Here is a 23,687-nt window from a genome sequence, read left to right as displayed (position 1 = left end):
TTGCTTCTGTAGTCGTTTGTCTTTTTATCCTGTGTCTCTCGATTTTGGTATTCCCTTTCACTTTCCTAGTTCTAATGTCAGTATACACAGTTTCCAATGTACTCAGATAAGATACAGAGATAGTGCAGGTACAACCACATAAAGGGGATACAAGAGGATCATCAACAATAGAAGCTACGGTTTCACATGGCATGTTGAAAGTATAATTACAACAGTGATGCAACAGTTGTTTCCATAACATGGAGTTCATTTCACTTAGCATCATCTTATATGTTCATAAGGGCATAGCTATTGGGCTCTTGTGATCCTCTGCTGTGACTTGCCTAAACCTGTGCTAATTATTCCCTATGAGGGAGACCATAGAGTCCATGTTTCTTTGGGTCTGGCTGACTTCACTTAGTATAATTTTTTCCAAGTCCTTCCATTTCCTCACGAATGGGGCAATGTCATTCTTTCTGATAGAGGCATAAAATTCATTACGTATATGTACATTTTCCTGATCCATTCGTCTACTGAGGGGCATCTGGTTTGGTTCCATAATTTAGCTATGACATATTGTGCTGCAATGAACATTGTTGTGCTGGTAGCTTTAGTGTTTTCTTTTGGGTAGATGCTCAAAAGTGGGGTTGCTGGGTAATAGTGGAGCTCTATGTTTAGCCTTCTGAGGAATCTCCATACCACTTCCCCGAGTGGCTGACCAGTTTACATTCCCACCAACAATGAAGTAGGGTTCCCTTTTGGCCACATCCCCTCCAACATTTGTTATTGTTAGTTTTCTTGCTAATGGACATTCTTACTGGGGTGAGATGGAATCTCAATGTTGTTTTGATTTGCATTTCTTTTATGGCCAGTGATGTAGAGCACTTTTTCATATGTCTCTTGGCCATTCTCATTTCCTCATCAAAGAAGTCTCTTTTTAAGTCTTTAGCCCACTTGTTGAGAGGCTATTGGTTATAAAGAGTATTTTCAGGGCACCCAACATGCAAAAGACTATACAATATCGTATTTATTTGAAGTAAAATTTCTTCCTCCTTTGTATCTATTAATCATGTGCAATAGATACTTCATGAAGTCAAGTTGTTTCATGGTCTTGCCAGCTCAATAATTTCAATTCAAAATAAAATTGTCTTCATTAATTTGAGAAAAAAGTAGAAAAGGGATTGAAGATTACTGAAAAGATTGATTATAGTTAATAAATTTGTCAAAAAGGCAATAGGGTGTCAAATGGAGAAAGTGACAACTCTTGATTTCGGAGTTGTCAAGGGCATCATCTCATTCATCTTTGCTTCTTTCACAGAGCTTATTGTGGTATTGGATACGTATCAGGGGTTTGCTATTTATTGGATTGTTTTTATAAATTGTCCGTGAGAAAAAGGAAGTGGGAGCTGTGGAAAGAGACTTGGGATTGAAGGTTTCTGATTTTTAAATCTCTATTGATACTCAGAAAAATTAACATGGAATTAGTGATTGTTCCTCTGTGCTTTTTATTAAAAGTTAACAGGTAACATATGTGTTGTTCTCACCGCAGCCTTGTCATGTGGTTAAATAAATGACAATAAATTACATTTTATTGAACCATGTTGTTTAGGGCATTCAGTCTGGAAAATGACAGTGCACATATCTTAACTGATTGTACAAATACTTCCCATTTGGGTGGATAGAGCAGAAATGACTGTTTCAAACAAATGGAGCTAATATAACCAGCTGTTCTATGTGTGGCTGTGTTTATTGTGTTATTTAAAAATAGAGAGTAGGTGACCACATTAATGGCCTGTATTATGAACTGAAGTGATATGAAATCTAAATGTTCCTGTTCAAAGTGTGGAATCAGACACCATGAAATGAACAGGAATCAAATTAAACCAGTTTTAATAACCCCACAAACCCATTCTTTTATTAAACAATATATACTGGGGGAAAATACCACCTATTTTCTTAAAGTATTTCTACTGGTTATATTTATTTATGGATTTGTAGATTTTACTAGTTTGAACAGCTATATATCTCTACTGTAATAAGATCAAATATTGAAGTTATAAGTGCAAAGGGAAAATTAGAAATGGGATGTTATTAGAGATTAGATCATGAGTGTTTAAAATTATCTTCCTAGCTGCCAAAATTAATTATAAACGTATTTCCTATTTTTCTCTAATTAATCTATCTTCCCATAATTATAACTTCCCCTATAAACCTCACTGATTTAGTGCCATGCCATTGTTTTGTGATTAAGTTCATATTACAGAATACTTTGGGAAGGGAGATGCACCAAACTTTAACAACTGAAAGAGGTGTTGTTGTTTAGTAAAAGGAGAATTTGGGACTGATGGTTAGCATTTAGCTGCGGATTCATTTTATGCTGATGTCAAACAGACATATAACTCAGAAAATGGATCTTAAATTTGTGAACATTAAAATAAATCCTAAGGACAAGCTAGAGAGTATGTGAGAGTGAACTACTTCACCCTTCCAACCTAGACCAGCAAGGAGTAAAAACTGAGACTCAGTGGGTTCCCAGTGGACAGAAATGAGAAGTTTCATCCAAAAGGTATCTGCATATTGCCTAAAGCAATGCCCTGGAGGATGTTTTCTCTAAAATGTACAGTCTATAATATGTATCAGGAAGAGCAATTATTGTTGCTGATAACTGAGAAGGAGAGGGAACTAACATGAACCATTCTGTTTACCATTTACTAGGTAAATAGCATTATTCTTGATGTCAGGCAATAACAAAAGTGACTCCTAAAGATTTGGATCCACAGGCCAAAGGTTACAAAGGCAATTGATAACACACAGGAATTCATGCATAATTTATTTGATTCCAAGATTTCTCTTCCTTCTGTAGACTGCAAAAGAAGCAACATACTATACATTTTTCTAAGAACAGACCCAAATTTGGAAATACAAAAACAAAATTTCTAACTAATTAGAAATTGTAAAATAGAATTTTTAACTAATTAGAAATTCAAAACAGAATTTCTAACTGGATAGATTAAGGGGAAAAGCTTACAGAGCTGTGATTTAAAATGTAATATTTTAAGATATAATTTTTATATCTGAATTATTATGTGTGATAAAGTATGCTTGGTGTGTGATGAATTTCAGATTAAAACTCACGTTGACATCATGGTTCCTGGTCTACCTAAAATGGTATAATTAATAACTTCTTTAACCTGAAATTATGGGATTAAACAATTTTTACCTCTTTCCCTCTGAATAGGCCCAGGTGGTTTGTTATCGTTTTCCAGAATAGAAACTTTGTGTATTCTAACTAATCATAGGGTGTTATTAACTGGGTGTCAAGCCCTATGTTAGGTGCTTTACAAATATAATATAATGACCCCTCATTACCATCCTATAAGGTGGCCAGTACTACTACCCTCACTTTACTCACAATGGGAAAAAAGTAGACAGTGCATAAATTACAAAGTGGAAGAGTATGGTCTCAAATCTATGTCTGGTGCTCTCCTAAGCCCACACTCCCCATTCTCCCTAATTGTTGCATGAGAAGCCATTTATAAAAAAAGAATTCTCACATAATTTTCAGAATGATGACACAGTCTAGATCAGAGAAAGACTGAGTCATTTTTAAGTATAGAAAACTGCTTTGGGGCATAGTCAGTAGACCACAAGATCCAAAGGAAATAAAATACAAGCCAACTCTTTTAAAGAGAGTATTAGAGAAAACAGAGCCAGGAAGCCTCAAACACAAGTGTTCTGTGGCCAAATCTCTTTGATAATTCTATATTTAGAGACAGTTGGAGATAGCTGGGAAGAATTGAGTCAAGTTTTGCTCTTTAGCAAATGGTCTGAATTTCTGCCCATCACTGTCACTATGGCACAGGGTGACAAGTTAATCAAGTGACTACAGGAGAGGAGGTGAGCAGCTGTATCAGCACCAAGTCTCTGTCAACTCAGTCTTGAGAGTATTCTTCATGACATTAACGAAGGGAATGACAATGGATTCATCTCAACCCCTTTCAGTGAATGGTCATCAGAGAATGGTCTCTCAGGTGACAAGCTGCATTAGTCAGCTGAAAGTGCTTGTTTGTTACAATAGTGTACCATAAATGTCACACCATCAAGGCCATCATGAAATAGCAAGGCATCAACTGAAACACTAAAAGAAGTGACCTCATCTTCTCCACACCAAACCTAATAGGTGGGAAAATACTGACAGGCTTTAGCTAAAGAATACTCCTGTATGGCTTTTTGTTCCTAAAGAACCAACATATTCATATGTATGAAAATGAGTATTCACCTACCTCTACCATTTCATCGAAAGAAAAGCCTGTTAAAATGACTTTGCAAAAACTGTCAGGTTGGCAGTATAACCTCATTTGAACAAAAAATATCTGCAAATTGGTAAATTCATTCTGTCTTCTCTTTCAACATTTATATTCTCTTTCATTTGAATGCATTTTTCTGATGCATTTAGATGAAGCAAAAGGTCTACCATCAAGACTATTTTTGTAACAGCCAAACTAATGGATAAATGAAGAGCCCACTGACAAACTTTTGCAAAAGGAAGAATAAAATCAGAAACAAGTTGGTATCCCAATTTAACTAAAACAAGGGTAGTTTCATTAAAGTTTGAAATGGAGTGAACTCACTTGGAGAAATGGTGGCCTCAGGGCCAGATTTTCAAGTGTTCCAGGGAGGAGGGAATGGCTAATTATGGTCTACAATAATTCTTTCTTAGAAGTCTGAGGGTAAAGCCACATCGTGGGTTTGAATGTCTCTGTTTACACACTAATATGATACTCTCTCCATCTTTTCAATTTTAATCTTCAAACCAAAGGTTCTGGAGCTAAAATAGTAGACTGTTATTTGGCTTTCTTTGTACTTGTAGCAAGAAAATGAAAACAAAATAAATGCACTTGAGTTGGAATGTATTATAAGGTGATGAATTGTGGGTACCTCTAGCCTGAAATAGCACTTATTTTCGTATGTCACTTCCTAATTAATAATATTTTTGTAATACTAAGCTAGGCATTGCTTTTCTACTTCATTTTGTTCTGAGGAAGCCTAATTAGTTCAGCTCCCATTTCAGAATGATACTTAAGCTTATCATTTTTAGTTAACTTTTTGAAAGCCATACAAATTACGACAGAGAAAATTGACCCACACTTGAAAGAAAACTTACCTTATTGTCAGATTTAGGACAAAGGGTTTAGAAAGCACAAAGCAACTGGTTCAAAGCAGGAAGATACCAAAGCAAATTGCTGTAGGTTTCACAGTAGTAGCAGTGTTCAGGTCCCCCCTGTTTTCATAGTAGTGACATACCACACACATCAAACCAAATAAATCAAAGTCTTTGAATCAGCTATGACAACAAAACCTTAAAAAATTCAAAACACTGTAGAAGAATTTCTCAGTAGGTATATGCAATGCATATGTGGTAGAAAGAGAAGCATGAAGAAGCTTAAATATAATACTTTTCTTCTAAAAGCATTACTTTGTAATTTTGTCATAGGCTATTTGTTATAGAAATGTGGCAAAATTAAAAAAAATACTTCCAGGTGCTAGTGGCTCAAGCCTGTAATTCTTAGCTATTCATGAGACTGAGATCTGAGGATGCCATTTCAAAGCTAGCTAGATCAGGAAAGTCTGTGAGAATCTTATTTCCAATTAATCACTAGAAAACTGGAAATGGCACTGTGGTTGAATGTGATAGAGTGGTAGCCTTGAGCAAAAAATCTGAGACAGAGCTCCAGGCTCCAAGTTCAAGCCCCATGACTGACAAAAAAATCTTAAATTCTTAGCTCGGCTTCCAGCCGAAAGCCACATCAACTGAGGGCCAGAAGACTGAGCCCTATGGATAGCATCCCCAGTGACATCCTCAGCATTAGTCACTATGAGCATGTGACAAATCCCAAGTGAGAGCCTCCTAGTTGGGATTGATTTTTATTTTTGTTTTATTTTTCCACAAACTCTTGAGGCCCAGTGAAAGATTACTTTTTTAGGCTGTTTTGGTATTAACTGTTTTGCTAGTTAACTCATTCATCCTTTCATCATCCATTCCTTGATTTACATATATATATATATATACACACATATACATATACACATATATACACGTGTATGTACATATACATATATATGTGTGTATATGTATTTGAGTAGTAGATAAATTGGAACATGAGTTGGGAATGGAACCTCAGCACATCACATACAGATTGGTGTAATTTATTAAGAGGTTAAGAAAAATGAATAGTAAACAACTTTATATGGTAAGCAACTTTGGTTACCATATAAAACACCCATTGGATGAATCATTGCAAATATTTTATGTATAGTAAATAGCAGAGTTGTTGTCCCATGATGATGATAATTTTCTATAAATGTTAGCTTTGGAGAATCAGGTGTGATCTTTGGGGTTCTATAAGGACCCAAGTGATTTACTTGGCCTTCGCTCATGTACAATCATGTACTATCAAAGAATTACGGGTCTCAAAGGAACAGGTTACAAACATTTGAATGTCAGTGGCTTGTGTCAAGAGATAGAGTTTGGTTTCTAAAATCTAAGCAGTTAGGTAATGAAGAGAATGAGATTTGGTGAAATATTCCACTTGCAGGCATCTTCTTATGTCATTCTCTCAGTCTGGATTGGCATGGTGTACTTCCCTTTGAATCAATCTTAACTTTAGAAATTGGGTTGCTCCTTCCTTTTCTCCTTCTAGAATCATCCCTAGCTCTAAGATTATGAAAGTTCCAAGCCTTCTCTTAGGTCCTGTCTTATACTCACTGCTCTCTGGGGATGTATATTGCTTAATTATGTATTCATGTATCCATTGACTCATTCAGATTCAAAGAGCACAGCATTTGGAATTTTTTTTTTTTTTTTTTTTTTGGCCAGTCCTGGGCCTTGGACTCAGGGCCTGAGCACCATCCCTGGCTTCTTCCTGCTCAAGGCTAGCACTCCGCCACCTGAGCCACAGCGCCCCTTCTGGCCGTTTTCCATATATGTGGTGCTGGGGAATCGAACCCAGAGCTTCATGTGTAGGAGGCAAGCACTTTTGCCACTAAGCATTTGGAAATTTTTATATGAATAATTCCTCCAAATGCTTATAAGCGTTTGATTGTGATTAGCAATATAAGTTAGAGAGGAACAGTTCTTGATATTAATTTATCAGAACATGAAAAGTGAAGGAAGAGAGAAAATGCTAAAACTTATTCAAAAGACTTTTTCACATTTTCTTTTTCTTAGTATTTTTTTTTCTTTTTGGTTTATCCCAATGGGAAAATGAATTTACATACAGAAAAATGGAATGGTCGAACTGCTGTAATACTAATATACTTTTATTTACTTTTACTTTTAAATATTCTTTCTCATTGAATTAAATTGCTCAGGACATTGGACTGAATATATGTATATCATAAATAACTCTCACATCGAAATAGTTATTTCATATACTATGTTCATGAGATACTATTATTGATCACTTTGGGGAATGGAATCTGGTGTTTCCAACTAGCAATCTTCAGTCATAAGGCTTTCTTACCATGATACCTGTATGAAGCATTACGTAGTGCACAGTTTGAGTGACATCAGCTGCATGAATCAGATTGTGGTATGGATTTCTGTACTTGCTGTAACCAACTTCTAAAGCTTCTGCAAAGGAAATTAGGCAAGAAACAGGAATCTGTGGAAGTAAAGTATTATGGTTATATTTTGGCCAAAATCACAGGACTACATAAATGTGAACAGGGCATTTGAGGATGAGACCCATTGATGACTCTGATGTGGACAGAAGTTTGTTTTTCTTTTAAGTTGAATCTGATTGTTCAAAAAATTCTCATCATTTAGATCACTAACATGATAGTTTTCAATCCTGAGAAAGATTGAAACTTCAAATGTTTAATCGATATGGAATAACAGCCTTCCCATACCTTATAGTTTACAACTTGTTGTATTTTCCAGAGGTTATTTTATTGGTTTGTTTACAACGGGAATTGAACTCAGGCTCCAATGAGCACTCTACCACTTAGACTGTACTCCTAGTTTAAGGTTAGGTCTTAAAAAGTAAAAAGTTTGAATTATGATTAAATAGAAGACCAATAGTTTTATTACATGTAGTACAATGATTGAAATAGATAACTTTCAGGACTTTCTAGTTGTAAAATGCCCTGATTTATAAGCTGCAGATTGCTCAAAAGTATAGATCAAATTTACTGATTAGATTTGTCCAAATGAAGTAATTTAAATCTCATTCATTTCAGCTTAGGAAAAGTGGGTCAGTATGCCACAATGGTTAGCACATGCATATAATCCTAGCACCTGGGAAGCTGAGGAAGGAGGATAGAAAATTCAGGACAGCCTGAATTCCCATACATAATGAGATGCTTTCTCAAAAGAAGGAAGAAAGGAAAGAAGGAAGGAAGGAAGGAAGGAAGGAAGGGAGGGAGGGAGGGAGGGAGGGAGGGAGGGAGGGAGGGAGGGAAGGAAGGAAGGAAGGAAGGAAGGAAGGAAGGAAGGAAGGAAGGAAGGAAGGAAGGAAGGAAGGAAGGAAGGAAAGAAGGAAGGAAGGAAGGAAAGCAGGCATGCTACCAACAAAGTTCATTCAGTATTTGAGGAACACTGAGGAGCTACCATTCTTTAGGGCCATAGTTTCCAGTTTCTTGATGCATGTTCTACATAAAAGTGAGGGGATGTCAGCATTTTACATAGATAGACTCTCCTGGTCTGATGTTCTAAATGGATATGTAGATAGGTCTGTGAGCTGTAGAGAATAGTTCCACTTACCTTCCTAGTCTGTGACCTGCTAACTAGAAACAATCTAAAACAATTCATTTTAAGAGCATTTTACTGTTGTTCCATGTCTCTGACCTTGAAGCGGTTTATAAGATCATATCTGGTAAACAGTTCATAAATCATGAACTTCAGGCTATGTTCTCCGCTTGCTTCATTTAGGGCAAATACATCAAAAGACCATTTATCAACATCCTATAGGGAAAAAAAAGAATAAATACTTTCAGTAGAGCATTATATAATTCTATTGAATTTTGTGGAGAACTATTTGAAGGATTAGGCTTTGTGCATCCGGCAAGTGATATTTCATGTCAGCATATCAAACTACATTTTACCAGAATATACTGTGACAGGGCCACACGTGTTAGGTTATAATCCTTGAATGAATTGATATAATATACGTGATCATATTGTAATATGGCCTTTATCTTTACTGCCGCCAGTTTCTGACATAATCCCAGAATGGGTCCCATTTTAAAATGCATGACATCTACATGAGGATAGAGGAAGTTTTCTTCACCTACTCAAATACTTCATTGCTTGAAAGAGTTTCCAAATTGGTAAGTTGGTTTAAGGATTTGCTATTATCTGTCTTCTTCTAGGATACTTATACAATGAGAGGTAGAGTGTATACTTGCTGATCATTTACTCTGACCTACGCTACCTCATTTATGTGTTTCTTAGGGGACAAGACAGTGAGAAAAAGAAGTGGATATTGGGACTGAGGAAGAGGATATAGTAAAATTTTCCTTTAGGGAACGGGAAGACTTGTAGAAAACCAGGTACAGGAACAGTGGCAAACAAGGCAGAGATATCCAACCACCACAGGCAAATACCTAACCTCTTCAATTAAATCACAATATTGCTTTTAAAAAATGGAAAGAAGTACTATTTTAGGTGCTACAATTAAGTATTGTATTATGTTAGGAATCTAAGGATGGCCTGGGCTCTTAGTAAAGGAATTCTAAGGTTTATACAGCAAGTTTAGTACTGAGGAGTAAATGGGCATTTTGCATTTAAATAAATTAGTGTTCTGGATTTCATTACTTAACATTTTTAACCTTCTTCTGAGAGCCAATGCTATGTAATATTACACAGCAAACTAGACTGATGAAATCTGATCAAATAATATCCCAAAACATTACTTTAAGTGTGTTTCTTTTGAAAGAAATAGTGATGAGCATCAAATGGTAGTTTTAATCACTTGGAGCCAATCAGCAATGGAATGTTTTTTGCTGTATTTGTATGCCATTGTTAAATTCCTACTTTTGTCTTTATCTGGATACCCAAACACTTACTTTATTCCTTTTTAAATTGAAACTCATTTCTAAACATTCTGTTAGGAAAATGTGTAAAGCTCAAAGGAGGCCAACCAATCTTTTATCAAATTCCAAAGAGAACATGGAAGAGTTAGTTCAGAACTTTAAGACTGCTATTTACAAATCCACCTGGGGGGCGGCAGGGTAGAGGGGGGTTCCAACTCAGTAAGGGGTCATCTCTCTGTGTCCAGGGGAGTTTCATAAACAAGGATGAATTACTTTTGTAAATGACTGCAGATGCTATCAGACTGATAACAAACAAGACAATTTTCTCAGATAATAAATTACTTAATTATAATATTCTTACCTTGGAGGAATTTCCTTTTTTCAAACTTTTGTTCAAGTTTTAACTAAACTACACTTGAAAAAATCTACTATGTTCTTGTCTAACAAAATATCTTAGTTTTTTAGCAAATATTTAAAAACAAATAACAAGAAATGCATAGCAAATTTAACACAGTTCAATAGGAAATGCATGTCACAAAAAATGGAGTAATTAGTATACTCTTATGTGACACTTCAGTGACATTGTTTTTTTATGTTGTTGTTTTAGAAACATATATTTAAAAGCATCCAATAAAAATGATAGCTTTTTAAGTTAGTAAGATTTACATCTAATATGCAACTAAGAAACAAAATAAAGGAAGAGGACTCTAAAAGGAAAACTGAAACACAAACATAAGCAATATAAATCTAACATAGTTAAAGAGTATAATAAATCAGAATAAAACAACCCAATTGCTTTACTGGATGCTTTTAAGTTGTTTTAGAAGGCAAAGTAGAGTTCCCACAACCAAACTGAGAAACAGAAAGAAATAAGGAATTTAAAAGGCAGAGCTGACAAAGTGTCTGGTAACATTTAGAATAATTATGTCCCTAAAAACACACAAAGTGAGAGGAGACACAACTTCTTCATTTCAGTTTCAACCCTCATTGCTGCCATTTTATATCCTCCGAATTGGCTGGTTTCAGGAAAAGCCAAAGACATAGATCAATTTCTTTTTCATTTTGTTTCTTAGTTTTGCCTTGTATATTGCATTTTCTCAGATCTAAATTCTACATAATTTTCTTCTATATAATTTTTGTCATTTCAACATAGACTAGAACATGTCTTGTATAATGAATTTAGTTTTGCCATAATACTTGAAAACAAATGTGTATATCCTGACAAGTTATAGTGCCATCTTAAATGGAATTGTAAATCCACCTAAATAAAACATGAAGATAAAGACAGCACATAAATACATTGGCAAATTAAATGTCATGTACCTCATGGCTTGGGATGCATTATATTTTATGAATGGTTAAAAAAATTTAAAATTCCAATATGTAGACCATGGCAAAGACTTACTTCCTCCCAGGCATATTAAGACTTCTACTTCCATATTAAGGTTAAGATGATTATTTTTAATTTTATTTTTATTGAAAAGGTGATGAACAAGGGGTTTTCAGTTACATCGGTAAGGTAATGAGTACATTTGTTTTTAATCATTGGTATCCCACCTCTCATTTTCTCCCACTTACCCCCCCATTCCCCCCTCGCAAGTTGTAAGGTTCATATCCAACATAAGGTAAAGTGAGCATAAATGTTGCATTGGCTTAAGCTGATTTTAATGACTATTTTATAAATTAAAAAATGAATTAAATGAATAATTAAAACTATGTTACCTTTAATGTTACAATGACAGCAGCTGGATATGCCAAGCCAACCACATGGTAGCTTTTTCTGTACATCCTAAGAAAGACCAACATACACATATTTAACCTCATTTGTTCAACGTTATGTTTAGAAATAAGGGAAAAGATTATTCTTGACTTGTTCACCTAGTAACGTTAGCTACAGATTCCCTTTGTAGTGACAATAATTATAGCCACCTGTTGTCTGTCTACAATGTGACAGGTATTAATAACATTTTGTATACTTGCAAACATGCTGGAAAGTGATTTTAGTTTCCATGTAAGTATACTTTTCTCTAGATTTCACTTAATTAAGAGATGGGGAGTACTTTGCATATTTAAAGAGCACTTTCTTGCATGAAACCATATAGATGATAGCAGTGTATTTGTGGTTAATGTACATTTACAAGCTCAAATATTGACTGGAAACTGAATATCATGACCATGTTCCCTTCATAAATTATTCTACCCTTTTTTCTCCTTCCTTCCTTCCTTCCTTTCTTCCTTCCTCCCGTCCTTCCTTTCTCTTTTTCTTTCATTTTCTTTTTGATTTTTTCATTCTCTGTCTTCCGTCCTTCCTTTCTTCTTCCCTTTCTCTCTCTCCTTTTTTTTTCTCAAATTTTTATTATCAAACTGATGTACAGAGAGGTTACAGTATCATACGTTGGGCATTGGATACATTTCTTGTACTGTTTGTTGCCTTGTCCCTCATACCCCCCTCCCTCCCCCCCTTTCCCTCCCCCCCCAGGTGTTCAGTTCACTTACACCAAACAGTTTTGCAAGTATTGCTTTTGTAGTTATTTCTCTTTTTTTTACCCTGTGTCTCTCAAATTTGGTATTCCCTTTGAATTTCCTACTTCCAATACCAGTAAACACGGTTTCCAATATACTCAGATAAGATTACAGAGATAGTGTAGGTACAACCATAGGAAGGTGATACAAGAACATCATCAATAATAGAAACTACACATACACATAGAACGTTGAAAGTAGTTACAACTGTGATATATCACTTGTTTCCATAACATGGAGTTCATTTCACTTAGCATCATCTTATGTGTTCCTAAGGGTATAGCTATTGGGCCTTGTGATGCTCTGCTATGGCTTGCCTAAACCTGTACTAATTATTCCCAATAAGGGAGGCCATAGAGTCCATGTTTCTTTGGGTCTGGCTCACTTCACTTAGTATAACTTTTTCCAAGTCCTTCCATTTCCTTACAAATGGAACAATGTCATTCTTTCTGATAGAGGCATAAAATTCCATTGTGTATATGTACCACATTTTCCTGATCCATTCATCTATGGAGGGGCATCTGGGTTGGTTCCAGATTCTCGCTATGACAAATTGTGCTGTGATGAACATTGTTGTGCTGGTGGCATTACTGTGATTTTGTTTGTGGGCTTTTGGATAGATACCCAACAGTGGGGCTGCTGGGTCATAGGGGAGTTCTATATTGAGGCTTCTGAGGAATCTCCATACTGCTTGCCAGAGTGGTTGAACCAGTTTACATTCCCACCAACAATGAAGTAGGGTTCCCTTTTGGCCACATCCCCTCCAACAATTGTTATTATTAGTTTTCTTGATATATGACATTCTTGCTGGGGTGAGAAGGAATCTCAATGTTGTTTTGATTTGCATTTCCTTTATGGCCAGTGATGTAGAGCATTTTTTCATATGTCTATTGGCCATTCTCATTTCCTCATCAGAGAAGTTTCTTTGTAAGTCTTTAGCCCACTTGATGAGGGGGCTATTGGTTCTTTGCGGTTTTGTTTTGGAAGAAGGTAATTTTTTTAGTTCTGCATATATTTTAGAGATGAGGCCTTTGTCTGTTGAATGTCCGGTAAAGATCTTCTCCCAGTCTGTGGGCTTTCTGTTTATCTTGAGAGCTATGTCCTTTGCCGTGCAGAAGCTCTGGAGTTTGATGCAGTCCCATTTGTCCAACCTTTCTTTGATTTGTAGCCTTTCAGGGTCTTTGTTAAGGAAGTTCTGTCCTGTGCCAAGGAGCCCAAGTGTTTCTCCTACTCCTTCCTTTAGTGTTTTCAGGGTGCCTGTTTTGATTTCAAGGTCTTTAATCCATTTGGAATTGATTTTGGTGAAGGGTGATATATAAGGATCTAGTTTTAGTTTGTTGCATGTGTTGAGCCAGTTTTGCCAGCACCACTTGTTAAAGAGGCTATCTTTCTTCCATACAATTGTTTTAGCTCCTTTATCAAAGATTAAGTAGGCGTAGTTCTGTGGGTTTAATTCTGGGTCTTCAATTCTGTTCCATTGGTCTGCAGGCCTGTTCCGGTGCCAATACCAAGCTGTTTTTATTACTATAGCTTTATAATACAGCTTGAAGTTGGGTATTGTAATTCCTCCAGCACTGTTCTTTCTGCTTAGGAGTGTTTTTGCTATTCTAGGTCTTTTATTGTTCCATATGAATTTCTGGATTGCTTCCTCTATTTCATTAAAGAATGGTGTTGGGATATTAATGGGTATTGCATTGAATTTGTAGATAGCCTTTGGCAATATTGCCATTTTGATTATATTAATCCTCCCAATCCAGGAGCATGGGAGGTTTTTCCATTTTCTTAGTTCTGACTTAATTTCATTTTTCAAGCTTTTAAAGTTCTCTTCAAAGAGGTCTTTCACTTCTTTGGTTAAGGTTATTCCTAGGTATTTTATGTTTTGGGGGGCTATTGCAAAAGGAGTTGCTTTCCTGATTTCAGCCTCAGTCTTTGGGTTGTTAGCATAGAGAAAGGCCGTTGATTTTTGAAGGTTTATTTTATATCCTGCAACTTTGCCAAAGTTTTGGATCAGCTCTAGTAGCTTGGGGGTAGAGTCTATGGGGGTCTTTAGGTATAGGATCATGTCATCTGCGAAGAGAGAAAGTTTAACTTCATCTTTTCCTATTTGGATCCCCTTTATATTCTCTTCTTGCCTAATTGCTCTGGCTAGGAATTCTAGTACTATGTTGAAGAGCAGGGGAGAGAGTGGACATCCCTGCCTTGTTCCTGATTTTAAAGGGAATGGCTTTAGTTTTTCACCATTTAGCTCTCTCTCCTTTTTTGAAGGGATACAAAGCATCATTACAATTTCAACCATTTTCCTTATGTTGTTAAAGGGAGATTATATTGACAAAAATTCTTAAGTTCTCTCAAATTGTCATTCAAGGTTATTTAATAAAGGTTATTTAGAAGGAAAATGTTCTCATTTCCATAATAACAAAATATTTTTATTAACCAATAATTTTATACTTCATTTTCTCTTAAGCAACCAAAATGACATAAATCAAATATAAGAACCCTCCATGGGTATAGCTACTGGGCTCCTGTGATCCTCTGCTGTGACTTGCCTAAACCTGTGCTAATTATTCCCTATAAGGGAGACCATATAGTCCATGTTTCTTTGGGTCTGGCTGACTTCACTTAGCATAACTTTTTCCAAGTCCTTCCATTTCCTTACAAATGGGGCAATGTCATTCTTTCTGATAGAGGCATAAAATTCCATTGTGTATATGTACCACATTTTCCTGATCCACCCTTATGAACACATAAGATAATGCTAAGTGAAATGAACTCCATGTTATGGAAACGATTGTTATATCACAGTTGTAAATACTTTCAATGTGCCATATGTAACTGTAGCCTCTATTATTGATGATATCTATCACCTTCCTGTGGTTGTACCTACACTATCTCTGTATCTTATCTGAGTATATTGGAAACCGTGTATACTGGTATTAGAACCAGGAAATTGGAAGGGAATACCAAAATCGAGAGATGCAGGGTAAAAAAAGACAAACAACTACAAAAGCAATACTTACAAACTGTTTGATGAAAATGAACTGAACAACGGAACAACTCGTGGGGGGTGGAGGGGAAAGGGAAAGAGGGAGGGGGGAGGGGGGAATGAGGGACGAGGTAACAGTACAAGAAATGTATCCAATGCCTAATGTATGAAACTGTAACCTCTCTGTAATTCAATTTGATAATAAAAAAAAAGAACCCTCCATGGATCACTGGACCACAGTTAGCTTTTATTGATACCATATATGATTCATGATCCCTCACAAATTCTTGAGAAGAAATCATTGATTTATGTCTTTAATTTTTTTAGTGTTTTGAAATCAAATTTTATTAGAACACAACCACCACTTTGTTTATGTGACGTCTTTTTAACAGCAAAGTTAAACACCTCTAGACTCACCAATAAAGTTTAAAATATTTAGGTTTGATCAATTATAGATAATATTTGCGGGCTTTTGCTATAGATTATTTATTCCATTAGAATTACTTGTGAAACAAAAAGCCTTTAGTCTTAGTCAACTCAATATTAAAATATAAAGCATTTGGGACAAAGTTTTTCTTTTTCTAAACATGTAAATGTATCATAAACTCCCACAACTTTTCTTGCTGCTTATAGTTAAGATGCCCTTTTCCTCAGTAGGTAAAATATAGGTATCTCATAGCTTTACCAAATGAACATACTTGTTAACTTTCAGATTTTGTTGTGTTGAGATACAAACAAATTTACTTACCTTTCCACAAAAATGCCAGCTTGAACTGCATGGACAATGCTTCGAAATTTTGGCTTTTCCTCAGGTTTCTTTTTAGTCATCCCCATTTTCCGTGTAAAGGTAGATGCCAACCAGTCCCGGACTTCTGAGGGGACAGAGTCGGTCTGAATATCACTGAGTTCATCTTCAGTGTCCAGCAGCCTTCTGCAAACATATGTACAGATTAAACATTGGGAAGAATACAGAAAGCACACATTGCAACATGATTTTTAAAATAGCACATATACCTTAATATGAACACTATTTAACAACGCTGTGTTACCCTCTTGTACAGCTCTTAGTTGTTCAAGTTGATTACCTTCTGAAGGCAATAACAAAAACAATAGACTAGAATAGCTGCAGCTTCTAAATACAGATGTACAATGATACAAATCAGGTGTATTGGTTATTAATAACATTAGATTACCATTCAAATGATTAGAATGACATTAGAATGATAGAGGAGATATTTTATCACTACATTTATGCCATTAAAGGAAGTAACTAGGACAAAAAGAAAAAGTGTTGAAGGTATAACTATCTTATATTGATCATCTCTGTATAGGTTACTTGAATAAGATTTCAATCATTCTGAAAGTCATTTGCAGTGGCTATTTCACCAACTAAATTTACCTCCATTTTGGAAAATAATAACTTAAATACTGTGAACAGTCTTTCAGATGTCAACATCATTATTTTTATTCATTTATTATTATTGTAAAAGTGATGAACAGAGGGGTTCCTGTTACACAAATCAGATAAAGAGTAAATTTTTTTCCAAATTTTTATTATCAAACTGATGTACAGAGAGGTTACAGTTTCATACATTAGGCATTGGATATATTGTACTATTTGTTACCTCGACCCTCATACCCCCCCTCCTCCCCCTTTCCCTTTCCCCCCATGAGGTGTTCAGTTCACTTAGACCAAACAGTTTTGCAAGTATTGCTTTTGTAGTTGTTTTTTTTCTTTTTTTTACCCTGTGTCTCTTTTGAACAATGTCATCCCTTCTCTTACTCTTTCCCAGTTTTTCCCTCCAGTCTCACCTACAATTTTTTTTTAATTTTTATTGTCAAACCGATGTACAGAGAGGTTAAAGTTTCATACATTAGGCAATGGATACATTTCTTGTACTGTTTGTTACCTCCTCCCTCATCCCTCCCTTCTCCATCCCTCTTTCCCTTTTCCCCCATGAGTTGTTCAGTTGATTTACAACAAACAGTTTTGCAAGTATTGCTTTTGTAGTCGTTTGTCTTTTTACCCTTGGTCTCTTGATTTTGGTATTCCCTTTCAGTTTCCTAGTTCTAATACCAGTATACACAGTAGTCAATTCATGTACACACCACCTACAAATTTTATAGCTTATTTTCAACATAGTGTCTAGTGAGCACCATTACCACACTTGTTTACTCATTGTCCTACCTTTACTGTGTCCCCCCACCTTGCCCTCCCAAAGGCAGATAAATAAACAAACAAGACGAAAGGGAATGAAAACAGAAACAAAGAAAAAACAACACTCTTGTTTCCACTTCCTGGAGTTCATTTCTATAATTATTATTTTAAATGGTCAGATGCACATAGATATTGCCCCCATGTGACCCTCTCCTAGGAATGTGCTTCTTTGGTCTCACTCTATAGGAATGCCTATAGATCAGAATAATTTACTACACCCATTGTAGTTATTTTTTCTTTTACCACTCAGAGTGTTTACTTGTAGATTTTTTTAGGCACTTTGTAGTTACCACAAATGAAGGATACCGTGAAACCTATGTTTCTTTGGATTTGGCTTACTTTGCTTAATATTACTACCAAAGAACAAGAAAAATATAGTAAGAATAGATGAGGCTTAGCTCCTAAGAAGGGGGATAACATAGCAGGAGCCACTTCTCAGCCCTAACTCTCATTATTAGTGGACTTAACTTTGCAATTAGAAGACATGGACTGGCTGGAATAAAAGTTTTCAAGCAAATAGCCCTCATAAACAGGCCTGAGTAGCAATATTAATATCTGATAAAATACACTTCCAAATTAAAATTAGTAACAAGATACAAAGAAGGACATCACATTACTTTCCTATGGGAAGACATAACACATCTAAATAGATGTGCACCAAATTCTGGAGTACCCAACTTCATCAAACAAATACAATTTTACCTAAAAGCACACATAGATACAAACACACTAATTATTGGTGACTTAAACACATCGTTTTCACCTCGGGATAGATTATCCAGGCAAAAACTCAGTAAAGAAACCTCAGGGGCTATTGCAAAAGGAGTTGTGTTCCTTATTTTAGCATAGCTATGTATATATCACATAAGACAACACGAAGCAAAATGATCTCCAAAATATGGAAACAAGTGGTTTATCATTGAGGTTATTTTTAGTGTACTATGTGAAATTATTTCTTTTTTCTGCTGTTTATCTTCCCTATGATTTAGAGAAGACCTTTTGTCATTGTACTTGATTCTGGTACCCTCGGTATTTTACATGTATTTTTCTAAATTAGGGAAGGAAAGGGGAACAATAAAATGGTGAGACAAAGGGTAAAAGTCAAACTAATGCATCAGCAATATGGAAAAGATGGGCTGTCTGTGTAGATATGAAGTATAGTTTTTTTCCATAAAACTAATGTTTGTTTTGTATTAAAAATACCACTGTACTTGTTTTACACCATTTGTATACATGTGGTGACATTAATGCTGAACTGTGAAATTCAGGAATTAAAATGTAACCATGTTTAAAAAAATGGTGAGACAAAGGACAAAGGGTGAACCAATGCAACCGTGATACTCACAAGACAATATGTTGAAAATGAACTGTAAAACTTGGTGGGGGAGGGAAAGTGGGAGAAAAATTAGGGAGGGAGTAACAAGTTTGACAAGAAATATGCTCACTACCTGACATACGTAACTGTAAACCCACTGTACATCACCTTGACAATAAAATAAAAATTTTAAATATTCATCAATATTTTAAATCTTTTAAATTTATTTAATCAATATTTATTATAATGTTATATAGTACATAATGTAGGTAGACAACAAACATATCTGTAATATATACACTAAACTGTTACAAGTGAATATAATTATAATGAGTGATTATTATAAACAGTTGCTATTTGGGGCATGGAACAAGGATGGAAAGATAGCAGCTTCACTTTGATTTATAAAAAGCAGTAGCATATTGACAGAACATTTACTGCTGTGAGTCATCTCATCACCATTAGAGTATTGTGTCCTTGGATAAACACTGTATAATGGTTGGAAAAATGAATAGGAAAACATGTAGAGATGGCTCTCCACTTGTGATGGGGTAATATCCTAATAACATCATTGTAACTTGAAAACGTCCCAAGCTCAAATGACATTGAATTCATCTAGATATGACAGCTAAGCAACACAGGACACTGCAGAATCCATTATTCACTGCAGTGGTCACATGGCTAACGGGAGTTAAGGCATACTGTGGCTCTCCCAGGTCATGTAAAGCACATTGTGAGCCAGGAAAAGACCAAAGTTCAAAATCAGAAGTGTGTGATGTTTTACTATATAAATGATGTGAAAAGAAAATATGTTTTTATAGTATTTTAACTTAAGGAAAATATTAATTGTATATTTTGGTACCTTTAGCCAAAGAAATCGGTATTTTTGTCAAATACTATTTTACATTCATAAACTAATCCAATAGATTTTTTCCCAAAAATTCCTAATAAATATGTATATAAAATTTAGCAGATTCATTATGATAAAGATTCCAATTTGGAGAGAAAAGATTGAAGGAGAGATGGATAATACCCAAATATAAGCAGTTTACAACTCAACCAGTATACTTAAGGGCATATGTCTTTCCTTTTTCCCCATCTTCTTCCCTTCCTTGTCCTTGTATTTTGTTTTTCTCTATCAGTTTCCACCTTGTTCCCTGTTTTCCCCCCTTTTGCATCTCCAGGAGTTCTTCAAGCACTATTTGAACAGGCTGAACAAGAAATGAACAAAAACTATGTAAATCTGGACTTTCTAGAAACAAGTAGTTATTATAAGCAAACTTCCCACACATTTCTCTGAAACAAAATATGGGGATAGTGGCAGAAGATCATGTCAATAAAGTGTACAGTAAATTATTTTGCCCTCATTTCATTTTTCACACTTAAATTTGTGTAAAGAGGTGAATAAAAATGAGCTCCTAAATAGAATTTGCTTCCCAAACCTCCAATAGCTTGATTTCTCTTTCTTCAACAGTTACGTAGAGTGAGTATGTTGCCTACACTGTAAGTGCTGTGAAGTCCCTTAGCTTGTAAGAAATGTATAACATGAACATAGCTATTGGTGCACTTTCCTTAGGAATACTTAAAATGTACCATGTAGACAAAACTAGGAGTGTATATGTAAAATGTCAACGCTGCTAACTTCTGAAATGCTTTCACTATGTAATATGACTTTTATTTTTAGTCTCACTAGTCAAAAGAGCACCAAGTAAGGGGGTGTTACATGTGGAATGCGTGTTCAGGGGTGACAAGCAAGCTGTGAAAACTGACCCTGCATCTGATTAGTAATCAACTGATCCTTGGGAGCTATTTATATTCCAAATTTTCTCTTGAAGTCAGATGCCACATCTCCCAAAGGGCTTATATTTTGAAGGAGAAAGTTTTTAGGGAAAGGGAAGTAAAGGAGGCCACGGAAGGAGAGGTCATGGGATTTTGACTCCAACAATTATATATCAGTGAAAATATTTCTGTCCACAGCCTACTCTTGGAAAATAGTTATACCCAAGTACCCATACAGATATTTTCAAGGCAATTGATGCCCACAGTTACACTTTAGTATTACAGTTCAAGAGTGGGATGTCATTAAGAGAAACTGGTTTCTCATGTTTGAGAATTTCTTTTACCAGGACATCATTCATAGCAAGGGCAGGTTTCAACAAGCAACTAACTCTATCAGTTCTCCTCTGATGTTTCATAGCCCCAGGAGAGGAACACAATTATTCAAAATAGGATATAATTAATACTTTTAAACCATTTATTAGATGATAAATACACTCTCTCTTTCTACCTTTTAATAAATGTCATAAAGGACTAACACATCAGTTTCCATCGAGAATTCTCAACTTGTTATATGACAAGGCTGGGACAGCTGGCTGTGGTTGTCCTGCTCTAAGTCCTACCAGGTCCTTTATTATAAGTCTCACATAGAAACAGGTACCCACCAGGCACTCAACATGCAATTTCCACCATTATTTCTAGCCTTGAAAATAGCTGCATCTGATGGAGAGCTGCAAACACTAATAGTGTCTTTGCTTCTCAGGATAAAGGACCAAAGAAATCTCAGACTTGGCATACTGGCCTAGAGAACTTTGGGTAGGGAATTCTGGGATCTCAGTGCCCCAAATATGGCAGAGAAATACTTTGAATGGGGCAGTAAATTTCAGTGTCCTACTTCCTGAGAAGGAAAGAGCAGCACTAGCTCCAGGTTATTCTTGAGCTTTGGAATCTTACTTCCCTTAAAGAGGGTGGTATTCTCATTGGGAAGTAGTATTCAGGAAAATGATTCCACTGGTGCAGAGCTAAGTGTAGTACAAAACTCTACACTGCAAGCATCTTCCTTGTGATGCCCTTTCAGGACAGGTAGGTGACTTAAGAAAAGGACCATTTGTCTATAGTGTGTATATGCTTTTGGAGCAAATAATACCCTCGGAATCCATTGGTATTGTTTATTTAGTTAACACATATATCCCAAGATACCTGTATCCTCTCCTCCATGCCCCTACAAACCCTCAAGGTAATACCAATCTTCCATTCTTCCCTCAGAACTAAGGATAACTACAGATAGTGATGCAATTGTATTGCTCATATAGATAAAGAGACAAGTTTTAGCTCAAAGAATCCTTATAATACCACCATCAGGAAGATATTATTACATCTGTTTCACTGATAAGTAATTTAAGGGCCAGCCACTTTAAGTGATTTGTTTAGTCATATGACTAGAAGTGACGTTGCCAAATTTTAGTGTAAGCACGTCTGATTTTGGAGTCTGAATACTTAACTTCTGAAGTCTCCTTCACAACAGATAAATTATTCTCTTAAAAAGCACTCAGGATACTTTTATATTCAATCAATAACAATAGAAGCAGTCAGTATTCTCTATCCAATGCAGCCTTGAAATTCAGAATTAAAATTCAGTTTTGAAAAATCTAAAAGAAATTTTTTCGACCAGGGAAATTTTCAGTGGATTTATCTCCAAAGCTGGTGTCTGAATCATTTTCATATGAAAAACATATCTAGATAGAAAAATTCTAAGTCACTTTGAAGTTCAATAAATTAAGTAAGTTCAATAATTCAAAATAAATGAAAGGTATACACTTAAAAATTTGTATCTATTGTCATTAACCTACTTCTGAGTGCTAATTACATTGGACTTAATATTTGAGGCCACCATCAAAACATGCTAACATATTGATTACTCCATCTTGTTCAAAAAGGGGTTTAAAATTGCAAATTTCAATAACATTTTTAGCTTTCTTTCCTATTTCTGCCAACCTTATAGTTACAATCAACGTTTCTTCTGGTTCTGTCAGTCTTTTTTTTATGTGAAAAGATGACCGTGTAGTCTGAATATTCAGTAAAGTCACTTAAGCGGATATTAGCTCAATTCCTAAGAGACAAATCTTGGATAAAATGAGGTTGACTAAGGATAGTATTTAAGTCAGATGTGGTTTTATCCAAGATAAGTCCAAAGAAGGATTTGGTGTCTCTTCTGCTCTCACCCAAGGAAGCAGAGACAAAGGCAAAGGGAGAGCTGGTCTACCAGGTCAGAAAGAGTCCCAGGAGCTTTGGGGGAAGGTTATGAGAAGGAGTCAAGTTACTTGAACACTAGGACCAAGAGTATGTTTTTGGAGTCTTGGGGACTGAAATGGGAGGAAATGGATGAGGAAGAAAACTGCCCTAGGCCTCAGTGATGACTTTTGGCCTCCAACCAGGAAGTTTTGTTGACACAAACATAACTTTTAAAGTATTTCTTCAGGCAAAAAGCTTAATATTTCACTCATTGCTGAATTTTTTTATGAATAACTATCCTCTATGGTTAGAAAAATTTGTCTCTGGAGTCAGATTCTTCACTACCTCATCACCTACTACCTGTGTAAATTGGTAAATGTTTAATCTGTGTGTTTCACTTTGCTTGTCAGCACAACCCAGATGCTAGGAAGTACTCCTTATGGGTGCAGTTATGTGTGTTTAGATGTACAGAAAGCACTTAGAAGTGTCTGCCATGCCTGGGTCAATCCCCAGCTAGTTATGCACCTGCATGACCAGTCAAGGAGCAAATCTTTTTTCTGACATGTAGAAAAAAGGAATCCATCATGATGCCCTGAGAGACAATGAGAAGAAAGTCTAAACAGACT

At 35.6% G+C, this 23,687-nt stretch overlaps 1 protein-coding gene across 2 annotated transcripts in view; it reads right to left on the bottom strand.

Moving 5' to 3' along the window:
• Pde1a (phosphodiesterase 1A) overlaps positions 1 to 23,687 on the bottom strand; it is a 286,140-nt gene that overhangs the window by 36,494 nt on the left and 225,959 nt on the right. For both annotated transcript variants that reach the window (XM_048345137.1, XM_048345138.1), the window contains exons 3-6: positions 16,269 to 16,451; positions 11,737 to 11,803; positions 8,828 to 8,944; positions 7,503 to 7,643 (exon numbers count right to left, since the gene is read on the bottom strand). In XM_048345137.1, the coding sequence (XP_048201094.1) occupies positions 7,503 to 7,643; positions 8,828 to 8,944; positions 11,737 to 11,803; positions 16,269 to 16,451 (508 nt within the window). The remainder of the gene's footprint in view (positions 1 to 7,502; positions 7,644 to 8,827; positions 8,945 to 11,736; positions 11,804 to 16,268; positions 16,452 to 23,687) is intronic.

The sequence above is a fragment of the Perognathus longimembris genome, chromosome 4 (genome assembly GCF_023159225.1).
Source record: "Perognathus longimembris pacificus isolate PPM17 chromosome 4, ASM2315922v1, whole genome shotgun sequence".
Taxonomy (NCBI): domain Eukaryota; kingdom Metazoa; phylum Chordata; class Mammalia; order Rodentia; family Heteromyidae; genus Perognathus; species Perognathus longimembris.
Note: the sequence above shows the minus strand (reverse complement) of the source record. Positions and strands in the feature narration are given on the sequence as shown.